This window comes from Lathyrus oleraceus, chromosome 2 (assembly GCF_024323335.1).
Source record: "Lathyrus oleraceus cultivar Zhongwan6 chromosome 2, CAAS_Psat_ZW6_1.0, whole genome shotgun sequence".
NCBI classification, from domain to species: domain Eukaryota; kingdom Viridiplantae; phylum Streptophyta; class Magnoliopsida; order Fabales; family Fabaceae; genus Lathyrus; species Lathyrus oleraceus.
The window spans coordinates 147144085-147157347 of NC_066580.1; the positions used below are offsets into that span (position 1 = coordinate 147144085).

The window sequence follows — 13263 nt, forward strand, 5'->3', positions numbered from 1 at the left end:
CAGGTTTGGCTGCTTTGAGGCCTTGGTTGGCTGGCAGATTCATATCGCAAGCATGGTGTTTGCATGATTGTAGGTCAAATTATATGGTATGCTACAAGTGTAACTTGGTCTTGTGTTTGTTCTGATATAGGTGAGGCATTGTTTGGCATTAGTTGCAGCATGAATTATTAAGCATGAACTTGGAAAGGTTTTCGTCATGTTCTTGACTTGGATTGCTGCAGCCTTCTAAACTGGACCTATTGTATGCTGCGGAATTCATGGTTTTGTTGTAAGATTAGTGCACAGACTAGCCATGGCTCTCTGCAGAATTCATGGTTTATGAAAAACAAGAAAAAAATGTGACAGACTAGCCATTGTGTTTTATAGACAATACACACCAATAATGTTAAACTGATACATTAGAATTGATCATCACAGTAAGTGCATATGTTTGTTACAAAAGGATTACAAAATACATGTCTTCAAAGATCAGTTGGCATTACAAAAGAGTTTTCCAAAAGGATTACAAAATACATAGCAGAAACATAATAATCAGTCCCTCATTTTGAAGTGGGTATGTCTTCATTTTCTGGTAGGGTAATTGGTTTGTCACTAGATATTCCTTCACCTGTTATGGGTCTTTTAAACCAACTCAACTTGATCCTCTCACTTTGCCTTCTTTTGATGATAGGTTTTTTTTCAACCCTTTTTCTGGATTGTTTTGTGATTGAGGCAGCCACACTAGATCCTGTTTGACTCATAATAGTTGGAACAGGCATATCAGTTGGAGGCTGTGGATCAGTTGGAACAGGCACATTTGTTGGAACAGTCATATCAGTTGCAGTTGGGGCAGGCATATCAGATGCAGTTGGCATATCATTTGCAGTTGGCATATCAGTTGCAGTTGGCACATGTCCTTTTTTAGGTTTTCTCTACAATGTAAGACACAATGTATGGTTGTCATCACAATGCATATCACAATGAAGAATGTAAGACAGAATGTAGAATGTAAGACAAAATGTATATCACAATGAATTACCTTTCTTTTAAGTGCATTGGGATCCTGAGTGGTAGCCTTACAAGTCATAGCATTGTGTCGCATTACGCGAAAAACCGGCGGGAAAACAGAACAACAGAGCCGCCACCGTGCGTTATTTATCCCAAAAGAGGGAAAGGAAACGCTCAGAGTAAACCTGGAAAAGACATGGTCTCGCGACCAAAGAGAATGGGATCGGGAGTCGGTTATGCGAAGGGAAGGTATTAGCACCCCTACGCATCCGTCGTACTCGACGGGATCCACGCACAATAGGAAGGGAAAATGGTTTCTAAAAACACTGCTCAAATAAACATCTATACAGGCTGAAGGAGACACAGGAAACAGACAAGACGGAAACTGACTCGGCAGGATATCGCATCCTGGGCCTACTTAGTCTATCAAGCATAGACATCAGAGTCTAAGTAGTTCGACTGGGGAAACGGCACATGCTCGCTAGGATGTCGCATCCTATGCATACGTATCTCCTTTGGACGAAGGAGAATCAGAGCATTCGTAGCTCGGCTAACACGCACACAAACAACCACAGGCAAAGGCAAACATGGAGCCTGAATGCCAATCACTGGGCTTACATCAGCATCCGAACCAAAACGCACACAAGGAGGCAAACGTGGAGCCTGAATGCCAATCACTGGGCTTACATCAGCATCCGAACCAAAACACACGCACACTGGAACCCGAATGCCACTCGATGGACTTACATCAGCTTCCAAGCACACAACAAGACACAGGAAGAAGAAGGGTCTCGATTGCAACTAGGGCAAGAGAAAGGGGAGGTCTCAATCGCAACGAGGGCGAGAGAAAAGAATTAGTGTTAGTCGTTAGTCAAACTCGGCAAGACATCGCATCTCGTGCCTACGTATCTCATCTGAACATGAGAATCAGAGTTGCCGTAGTTCGGCTAAACTATTCCTGTTGGTTTGTGTTTTTTAGGTGGGCAACGTCACTACGCAATCTACCGGATGCTCGACCTTTGGAGACTTACTCACCTGTAGTAGAAGGAGTTGACGTATCCTTAAGAGGGGATAATGTTTGTTTGTGTTTTAGGAAAGCTCAAGCAAGAAAGGAAGTCCTATACGAAGGAACCGTGCTACCTTAATTGACATGCAAACGAGACTACGCGGAGTCTAGCAAACCTAGGGGATACAATCACACCACACAAACATATACAGCATGAAATAAACACACCAGCAAGGGGCTCAAACATCAGGGCTAGGCTTTAGTCGAGGGGTCATATCAACCTCAACAAACAAGCCTCTGTATCGGGGTCAGGTTAGCTCTTAACCTTGCCATTGAGGGGCTAAGGTGAAGCTAGATGAAAGGTGATGAGGGGTGTGCCTCATTGCTTCTATCTCAAGTCAGAGAGAGCATGTAAATATAAGAATGTGGGGGAGTTCAGAAAGATGGAACTCTTTCCCCAATTAGACTCGATAGATCTTGGGTTTGGATCTCAATGCTACAACCATGTAATGGGAGCAAGGAGAAGACTCACAGAATAGTGGGGGATAGATTGCTTATCCCTACCTTCCACCAATTGCCTCAGATGAGGACTTTTCCTGCTTGGGACAAATATAAACATACACAAGCATTGCCTCTTAAGGAGGACTTCAGACATTTGCCCGGCCAAATAACAGCCGGGTCTCCAGACTACATGAAGAAGAAAGTTCTATACCTCAATGCCAATTGCTTATAAGCAAAGCAATGCAAGTTCTTAAGAGAACTGAGCAACTAAGTGTACCTGTACAAAAGTCAAACAGAATCAGCATCCCATTCATAATCAGACAACAACAATAAGAATCAATAATGTACAATCAAACAACAATGTGCAAGGCACAAGGCTCAAAGCTCAAATGCTATGCATCCTACAAAACAGCCACATTAGTTTACAAGTATCAAGCAAAACATCCCAAATGTGAAACAATATCCTTAAGCCTTAACTCCTTAACCTGAAAAGCCACAATCACATTCAAATGTAAGTAACATGACCACTAGGACTAGCCTAGGGTCCAAAAGAAGGAAAAATCCTAAAACAGCAACCAATTCATGATCAAAGTCAAGATATTTCGAATACTAAGGGATCCCAATTGGTCCCATATCCAAACTATGCACACATTTTATTTTATGCAACATGTGAGGCAAAGTGAGCAATGTTAAACCACATATGAGCAATCAGCAAAATCACATCACAAAAAATATCAAAACAGCATGGAAAATTCCACAAAAATTATATCCTAAACAGAGGACATTCAAAAAGCTACATGTCAATTTTCATACAATTTGGCCTAGTGGAACTATGGGAATTAATTCAACATGTCTAAGCATGCAAAAACACAATCAAATGAAGCTACAAAAAATACATTAACTTCAATTCAATGGTAAACAGTGACATTACATGGGAAATTAGTAGGACCAAAGCCAAATGAAAGCTACACATGTCAGGAACTATTCTACCAAATTTCATGGTCATATCATTCATCATGCTCATTCTATGCACAAAATAAGGCAAACTAGTTCAAAGGAGGCACTAAGCATACAAACAGAACTATGGCATTCAAATCCACATCAACACAATCCCAAAAATTCTCAAATAATTTACCCCTAAACAGGGGATATTAAAGGTCTACCATGTCAAATTTGAGCTCAATTGGGCAAATGGAACCATGTCAATGAAAATCAATAAAAACAGGCACAATTATAGGCTCCAAATCACAACCTCAACACATGCTTCCACTTTAAAAATTCCTAACTCAATGAAAACAAAAAAGAAATGGATGAGACCAAAACAGGGAGGTCCTAACATGTGTCTACTACAAGCATGCCAAATTTCATGAATATCCAATACACTATGAGCATTTCACAATGATTCTATCAACCTAGGTCACATGAGCTTGCAAAAATGAACACCAGAAATGAAAAATCATGATCAATTAGAAAATACAATGAACAATTCCACAAAAATTCACAAAGGATCCTAACATGTTAATGATCATCCATATCAAATTTCAAACAATTCTAACAAGGATAGGTCATGCTAAAGAATCCAACAAATTGGCATCATGAGGTGTGACACAAATCGTCACACCTAAGTTCAAAAAATTGTAACTCAAAGACCAGGTATCAAAAATGCACAAAATTTATATGGAAATAAACCTCATCCAGTCAACAATCATCACAAAAATTTCCAGACATTTATTTTACAATATGAGAATTTCATGATCAAATTAGTCTAAGGTATCAAAATATACACATGTGGAAGAAACCCTAGGTCAAATGAAAAATATTCCATGCACAACTTTGACCAATAGATCAAAAATCATCTACACTCAGTGACAAAGTCAACAAAATAATTTTCACAATTTTCTGATTTTTCCACATTTTTCTATGATTTTTTGAACATGTTATGTATTTTACATGATTTCTTAGAATTTAAATTGAAATTAATTAATTAAATTATAGTGGCAGTTTGGTAATATTGGGCGCGGGGGCGGCAAACTTGATATTCAAATTTTCAAAATGTTTTATGGATCAAACGCGTCACTATTCATCATCTCCAGCCAGAAATTTTCCAGAAATTACACGAAGCCTCAAGAACACACTTCACTCAAAACCTAACCAAAATGCGCAATCTTATAGTCGTTGGAACCGTTACAACACGTAGAGCATGAATACGCATTCCAATTAACCTAAAACTTCCTAAATCGTGCGAATCGATGAACTTAGGGTTCTAGATCTAAACTTCGAGTTAAGATTTCTTACACTACGGTTCACCATTCGCAATTCTAAAAGCATCCTCGTGATCCACATAACACGCACTACAACACGCATACAATGATTGCACGAAAACTTGAGGTCGAATTTTGAGCTAACCTGTTATGGCAGTATTGAATTCGACGGAATCAAGGCGCGATTTGGCAAAACAGCAACAGTACAAGCTCGTGGCAAGGTGATGTGAAGCTCAGTTTTGCTCAATTGTGCTCCTAGTTCTCGAATCCGCGATTCACCATGGATGGAGCTCTTTTGGACAGTTGATAATGGCACGGCTTTGATGGTTTTTCAACACAAACAGATGGAGTATTTGATTGCACAAGATCACTGCAAAAAGAATCTCTCAATTTGATCAAAGAATGAGGAAGTTTGATCAATTTTGGTTTTTGTGGATTCTTGAGAAATCTTGGAGAATTGTGATGATTTGATCTGAATTTTTTGTGAAATGAAGATTCTGTTAGGTTTATGCAGTAATTAGACTTTTATACCATGCCACTAATCCATGATTAACAAGTGATTAACCAAATTGGCACTTTAAGCAAATTGCATTTTCCTTCAAAATGGCCAAAAATACCCTTCCTTCAAATCAGTCCAAACAGCAGCTCAATTTTTGTTCCAACAAGTCCAAAATACCATGTGTAATGTGTAGAAACAAGTTTCATTTCAATTGGCCAAGTATTTTGCAATTTCACCCTTTGATGGAAAATGTCCAATTTATGCACTTTCATTCTTCAAGCCAAAACTCAAATTATGAGGCCTAGCCATGAAATGAGGATTCAAACACACTCCAAATGCCATTCCTGAGGTGTTACAAAAAGTCTCATCTCAAAATTCCAAATATTTTGACATTTGGACAATTTTGCCCCTGGTCCAATTCAGCTGTCCAGTTGAAAAGTGACTTTTTGCCTTGGCCATTTTTGGAAAAATCCAATGATGCACCCTTGAAGTACATGTCAAATGGAGTTTGTGCATATAAAGAACTTGCAATTTGGACCAACCATGTGGTAGTTATGGCCTCCTGATTACGGGTCTTTTCTGAAATTCACTGAGCCATATCTTGTCAACCATAAATGAGAAATTCAAGTTCTTGGACTTTTTGGAGAGGTGAGATCAAGATCTTCAACTTTCATGTTGGACAAAATTCCATTTGAAGCTTGTATGATGAATTGATTTTGAGGAGAAAAAGTTTCCATTTTGGGCAGCTGAGATTACAGGTCATCTGCTGTTTTTGGAAATTTTCTGTCTGGCCTCCAAATCTTCAACCTTGGTCTTTGGCATGTCAAATGAGACTTATATGGACATGAATGATGCCTTTCAAACCATTTCCCACCTTCCAATCCATAAAATCAGGCACAGTTGACCACAGTTGACCACAGTTGACTTTCTAGGGTTTCTGGTTGACTGAACAATGACTGGTGACTTCTGAGCATCCAATCTTTGGCCAAACCACTTCAAAATGATCCTTGGACCATATGAGCTTGAAAAATCAACCCTAAGGCTTTGTCTCAATAAAAATGGCACTTGCTTGCTTGATTGACCTGATCTCCTGACCAGTTTGTCCTGATTGGTCAGCTGAACTTGCACTTGGGCAAATGGACAATGCAATGTTATGCAGTGGACATTGTTAATGCTATGACCTAATATGAAATGAATGTACAAAATGGTAGGGTGCAAATTTGAGGTGCTACAGCTGCCCCTATTCAATCAACTGGGAACCCGAATGGATGAGAGCAACGGCTGTCAGACTTTCAGGGTAAACAGGGATTGAATACCAAGAACCGTAGAATTTGCACACTGCTGGGAATTGTCTCTTTTTTGTTTTTGTTTTTGAGGTACAACCACATCCAAACCCCGACACACGATGCATGGGAACAGAAATCATCTCAACTAGATGCCAACGGACAACTAGGAAAAACTCAACGTTTACCAAGACCAACGGAGAGGTAAATCAACTCTACTGGGGATAACCAGGAAAGGATACAACCATACGTCAGCGGACGTAATGGGAAAAACTCAACATTTACCAAGACCAACGGAGAGGTAACCAGACATCATAGGATGAAAGGCGGGGATAGTGATACAACCATACGTCAGCGGACGAAATGGGGAAAAACTCAACGTTTACCAAGACCAACGGAGAGGTAACCAAACATCATAGGATGAATGGGAAGAGAGATACAACCATACGTCAGCGGACGTAATGGGGAAAAACTCAACGTTTACCAAAACCAACGGAGAGGTAACCAAACATCATAGGATGAATGGGAAGAGATACAACCATACGTCAGCGGACGAAATGGGAGAAAACTCAGCCAGACGTCATAGGACGAAAGGGAGACTCAACCAGACGTCATCGGACGAAAGGGAGAAGGAGAAAACTCAGCCAGACGTCATAGGACGAAAGGGAGACTCAACGTTTATCGACACCAACGGAGAAGGAGAAAACTCAGCCAAGACGTCATAGGACGAAAGGGAGACTCAACGTTTATCGACACCAACGGAGAAGGAGAAAACTCAGCCAAGACGTCATAGGATGAAAGGGAGACTCAACGTTTATCGACACCAACGGAGAAGGAGGAAACTCAGCCAAGACGTCATAGGACGAAAGGGAGAAGGAGAAAACTCAGCCAGACGTCATAGGACGAAAGGGAGAAGGAGAAAACTCAGCCAAACGTCATAGGACGAAAGGGAGACTCAACCAGACGTCATCGGACGAGAGGGAGAAGGAGAAAACTCAGCCAGACGTCATCGGACGAAAGGGAGACTCAACCAGACGTCATCGGACGAAAGGGAGAAGGAGAAAACTCAGCCAGACGTCATAGGACGAAAGGGAGACTCAACCAGACGTCATCGGACGAAAGGGAGAAGGAGAAAACTCAGCCAGACGTCATAGGACGAAAGGGAGAAGGAGAAAACTCAGCCAGACGTCATAGGACGAAAGGGAGACTCAACGTTTATCGACACCAACGGAGAAGGAGAAAACTCAACCAGACGTCATAGGACGAAAGGGAGACCACAACCGGGCACCAAATAGGACGTCTACTAGGGATTCTGGCTGGGAAATCAACCAGACATTAATGAATGACTGGGAATAGGGTATACAATCAGACGTTCATGGACGAATGAGAAAAACACAACGTTTATCGAAACCAACGGGGAGGTAGATCCACTTGGGGAAAGGTACAACTAGACATCATAGGATGACTAGGAAAAACTCGACGTTTATCGACACCAACGGAGAGGAGGAAACTCTGAGGGGAATCAACAGTCATTAATGAATGATCTGCGGGGAATAAGCAACTATACGTCATCGGACGCATAGGAAAAACTCGACGTTTATCGACACCAACGGAGAGGAGAAAACTTCTGGGGACGACCCTGTGGGGAAAGACATCAACTATACGCCAACGGACGCATAGGAAAAACTCGACGTTTATCGACACCAACGGAGAGGAGGAATCTCTTCTGGGGAGAGTGAACACAACCAAATCATCAACGGATGATCGGGAAAAACTCGACGTTTATCGACACCAACGGAGAGGAGGACTCTTCTAGGGAGAGTGAACACAACCAAATCATCAACGGATGATCGGGAAAAACTCGACGTTTATCGACACCAACGGAGAGGAGTAAACTTCACTAGGGAAGAGTGAGAACACAACCAAATTATCAGCGGATAATTGGGAAAAACTCGACGTTTATCGACACCAACGGAGAGGAGTAATATTCTGGGGAAGGGACGACGTTACGAACATCGAAAGATGATGTTTACTGACATCAAAGAAGACCAGACACTACGCATGACTGGGAAAGCACCGAAAGATGGTGTTTACCGACACCAAAGAAGACCAGACACTACGCATGACTGGGAAATCACCGAAAGATGGTGTTTACCGACACCAAAGAAATAACACACGCGGGTGCTAACGGGATACTGACATCTACAAGATGACAGGGCAAGGCTGAACACTTGCAGGGGATCTCACCGGGGAACAAGGTCACGACAGCGAGCAAACGGGAAGGAACACCAAGGATACGGGGTTGTAGGTATGAAACGGGTGACCGACCAAACGTGAATTGGTTTATGTTCAAAAACACTCAACATCCCGAAGAGGGCTAGAAAAGCAGTCTTGTTAGAGGATGGACATTCAATTCCACAAGGAATACGAATCTTACTCGACTGGGGAGGACGACTTCGACCCAAGAGCGCATGAGACGTATCATCTATAGCCGTCAAAACGTAGATAATAGACTCGCATGGAAGATTATCCATAACCGGGTTGTAGGTTGTTAAATGGATAAATCAACCGACATCATCCTGGAGAGAGCAAAGGCAAACTTGTTAAAGGATGGACATTCGATTCCGAACAAAGGAATACGAGTCTTACTCTGCTGGAGAAAACAATCAAAAGATTGACCAACGAGTGCATGAGACATATTATCTATAGCCGTCAAAACGTAGATAACATACTCGCATGGAAGATTATCCATAACCGGATTGGTTGTTAAATGGATAAACGATCGAAAAGAAAGGCATCGGGTACCAGGAATAGGTATGCAAAGATGACCAATCAAAAGAGGATAAAGTTGCCAACTCGGAGCAAATATCCAAAGGGAAGTGAGAAACCCACTGGGGACAATACTGCTTGATCAAGGCAAGTATCCAGAGGGGACAAGATTATCAATACCGCCAACTGGGTACTGATAACTGCAAAGAGGGGATTACATCTACCGGTTAGTAGGTAGAAAACCACGGGAAAGTAACCGTCATCAACTAGGATGAGCACAAAGGGTCAACTCCACCAAGGGGAGAACGTGGGATTTTACAACTACCAGCTTGTAGGTAGAAAACCACAAAGATAGGACTTACAACTACCGGATTATAGGTAGAAGCCAACAAACAGAATGAACCACAAAGGTTACCTCTGCTAGGGGGTGAAAGTGGGATTTTACAACTACCGGCTGGGTAGAAAACCACAAAGATAGGACTTACAACTACCGGTTTGCAGGTAGAGGCCCACAAACAAACTCCGCCATGGGATGAAAGTGGGATTTTACAACTACCGGCTAGTGGGTAGAAAACCACAAAGATAGGACTTACAACTACCGGCTTGCAGGTAGAGGCCCAAAAAATTCCGCTGAGGATAGGATGAATGAGTGCCGGTTAGTGAGCAACTATCCATTTATGCCCCAGGGAAGTACAAGAAACAGTCGACAGGGAGCCAATTCAGGATCAATCCCAAAAGGCAGACTGAAACAAGACTCATCCTAATGAGGAAAGAACTCAATAGGGAAACCCGTCCCGTTGCGGAGGGAACGGAAGCAACCGTCATCCACGAGGATGTAACTCAGTGGGGGAGCGCAGAAGGAAATGGTAGACACTTTTCTGCTTAAGGGGTAGACTCTACATGGAGAGATCAGACACACCCACATCTGCTAGGGAATTTGTGCTGCTGGGGATACCCGCTCGACTAAAGAGTCGTTGCTGAGAAAACACCGACCTCTCAACCATGCTGGGGGACCCAACTCTGAAGCCGATCCAATAGCGCGATGCTAAACTCTTCCAACAACCCAATCTCGGCTGGTCACCACTGCCTAAGGCCAATGGACATGTTTGCAATGTTGATGCATGAGTTTTTTTTTTACACAATACCCCATGATCATGGAAATGCTATGCACTAATGATGCAATATGCTATGCTTATCTAAATGATGGATGCATAAACACACGTCTCCTCCAGAGACAACACTGGGGAATTCCAGGAACTGTGCTGAGGATCTCATTACCACGTCAATTTCCGCCCTGCTGGGGAAAGACAAACCTTTGCTGGGGGTGAACTCCATCGAACCCATACTGCTTGGAGATTACCCTGCTAGGGGAGGCAACCCACGCTTATCTCTACTGGGGATGGTTTCACCGGACTCGATCCGCTTGGGGACCTTGCTGGGGGAGAACCATCAACACAAACTCTGCTGGGAAGACAGCTTCAGACTTGGGAAACAATCACAACTCCGCTGGGGACACGATAACCTTCATGCTTGCTGAGGAGGCACTGATCTCAAATTTGTTAGGGAACTAACACTCTCACACCCACTGGGGATACAGCCTATTGGGTATGGAACGCCTGTCAAGTCGTCGAACAACGTCATCCATCGTCCACCCACAGTGTCAGCTTTCCACTTTTGAGATCTTCCAGAATCGCCTGGACTTTTCTGATTCATCCCACGAAGATCGAATCCCTGGGATTCATACAAACTTTCCAGTCCGTAGACTTTGAAGAGTCTTCTTGGTTAACTTTCCAGGATCGTCGTTGTAATCCTTCACCGTCCTTTCATTGTTCGTCTATCCCTTGCCCCTGGTTGGACTCTGTGGGGATCTTTTGTCAAAAGGCTTCATATCACTACTTGCCAGTGAATGAAGATATCTCACAGCACCTGCACAAGAGATTGTTAGATAAAAGCGTGCCCCAGGCGTGCCAACACTTCAACATCTAGGTCACTCAAACTTCCGAATAAGATTTCCAGATTTCAATCTTATAAGCATGCATCGGAAGGGACCTCCATGTTTCAAAATGCAAATATTCTTATCAAAATAAACGGATGTTTTCGTAATCAAAGCGGTAATGACACAAAAACAAAATTTATTTGACTGAACACACACTTTATTGACTGAAACAAAAAGGGGCTCGGAATTGAGCAATACACAGGAGGCAAACCCTGGAAAGAGGTGATTGCGCATAAAAGGAAAAAATCTATCCTATTGGCAATGCGGAACCGTGATCTCATCGGGTTCCAACTCGGTTATACCCCATATGTCCTCAAGACTTTCCTCACCTTCGGCCTTCTGATCCAGACGCTTCCGATCGATCTCTGTCGGAGACTAGCCAAGTCATATCTCAAGCACCAACGATCATGCCGGACGCAGTTGTTCGTTTCAATCCCTCTTTTGCCTGGACCGCCCTTTTGGGTTTCAGTCCACCGGGATACCCTTTTTTGCCCAAGTCGCCCTTGTGGGGTTTTCGACTTGCCGGGTGTACAGTTTTTTCATTATCCCTAACTTTTGCCCGAACCTTCTCTTTTTTTCTTGGTTCGCCGGGATGCCCTTTTTTGCCTGAACTCTTTCATTCTTTTTGTCCAGCGGGTCTTTCTTTTTTTTCACGAAGTATCTTCTAACTGCGTCCGCATTCACAGGGAATGGAAAATCTTCATCATTCGTGGTCATCGATCACAAGGCTCTGTCAGAGGAGACTTTTTTGACCCCGAATGGACATTCATAACTGTTTATCCACTTGCCCCACGATCGTCTTGAGGAGGAAGGATCCTTTTCAACACCACATCTCTTCCATACTACCCACGAGGTCGCACGTCTCGGTTAACAACACGCTTCATTTACTGGGTACAACTGCCCCACGACAAGTAACTGTCGAACTCTTCTCTCAATCAGGCTCAACGCGTCATACCGAGTCCTCATCCACTCGCCCTTTTCTAACTTCTCATCCATCTGGACTCTCCACAATGAGATCTAGCCTCCAGCAGGCAATATCACTTCCATCCCATACTGAATGAGGAAGGCGTTGCCCCCAGCAGATGCACGTACCGAAGTACGACACTCAGGATGACAACTTCGTACTCAGCCACCATCGTTGGTGCTTTCAACTGTTATCGGGGAAGCACTAGCTCATTCACTTTAAACTCTCCCCATCAGACATCAGAACTCGTTCGGATTCAGGGTCAGGCCCCTCCTCCGGGATCGGTCACTCTCAATCTTTCGATTTGAGTACCTCGAGATGTCCTCATCAGGGACTTCAAACTTCCTTGGTTGAGAATCATCGATGGGTTGTTGGGCGAGATAACCATACAATACCCTCTTCTTGATTGCTTTCTGGGAGGTATACCGAATATCGTATTCAGTCGACACCATTTGCCCTCTCGCAACCCGTCCGTTCAACGCTATCTCCTCAAGCACATACTTGGTCAGATCCATTTTGGACATCCACAAGGTGGTATGAACCAGCACACTGTCTCAGTCGGCGAACAGCCTATGCCAAAGTACATCAAGTTTTCTCGAGCAGTGAGTGTATTGTTTCACAGTCGATAAACTCTTTGCTTAGGTAAATTGCATGTTCTTTTCGACAAGACTCGTCATGCTGACACATACACACCTCGTAGACCCCTTGAGGGCTGTCAAGTACCAGATTAACAGTTGTTTCTTCCAAGGAAGGCATCAGAATCAGAGGTTCCTGCTACTCATTTTTTCTTTCCATGCCCCTTGGCAGTCATCATTCCACCTGACCATTTGATTTCTTTTCTCTCTTTTTTTTGTTTGTTTTTGGTTCAGGCGTTTTTTGCACTGTTTTTTTTCTTCTTTTTTTTTTGCAGGAAAAACCTCGATTCCTCTTTTATTCACAACATGCCTCGGCAGCTTGCTGGACAACACTCCATAAGTGCACTGACTTAGACTCAACA

General features: G+C 43.0%; 1 protein-coding gene across 1 annotated transcript; it reads right to left on the bottom strand.

Annotated features, from left to right (window-relative positions):
* Positions 1-484: 484 nt before the first annotated feature.
* On the bottom strand, positions 485-1912 carry LOC127121253 (uncharacterized). The gene is made up of 2 exons (XM_051051809.1): positions 1019-1912; positions 485-911 (listed from the first exon to the last, which is right to left on the bottom strand). The coding sequence occupies exons 1-2, from the start codon at positions 1079-1081 to the stop codon at positions 540-542; spliced, it is 435 nt and encodes a 144-aa protein (XP_050907766.1). The 5' UTR covers positions 1082-1912; the 3' UTR covers positions 485-539.
* Positions 1913-13263: the final 11351 nt, after the last annotated feature.

What these genes read in the sequence shown, in the direction of transcription:
- LOC127121253 (XM_051051809.1), bottom strand. Translation starts at nt 1,081, where the DNA reads ATGCGACACAATGCTATGACTTGTAAGGCTACCACTCAGGATCCCAAT. An exon ending in CCAATGCACTTAAAAGAAAG is followed by an intron (nt 912 to 1,018) that starts GTAATTCATTGT and finishes CTTACATTGTAG; the next exon opens with AGAAAACCTAAAAAAGGACA.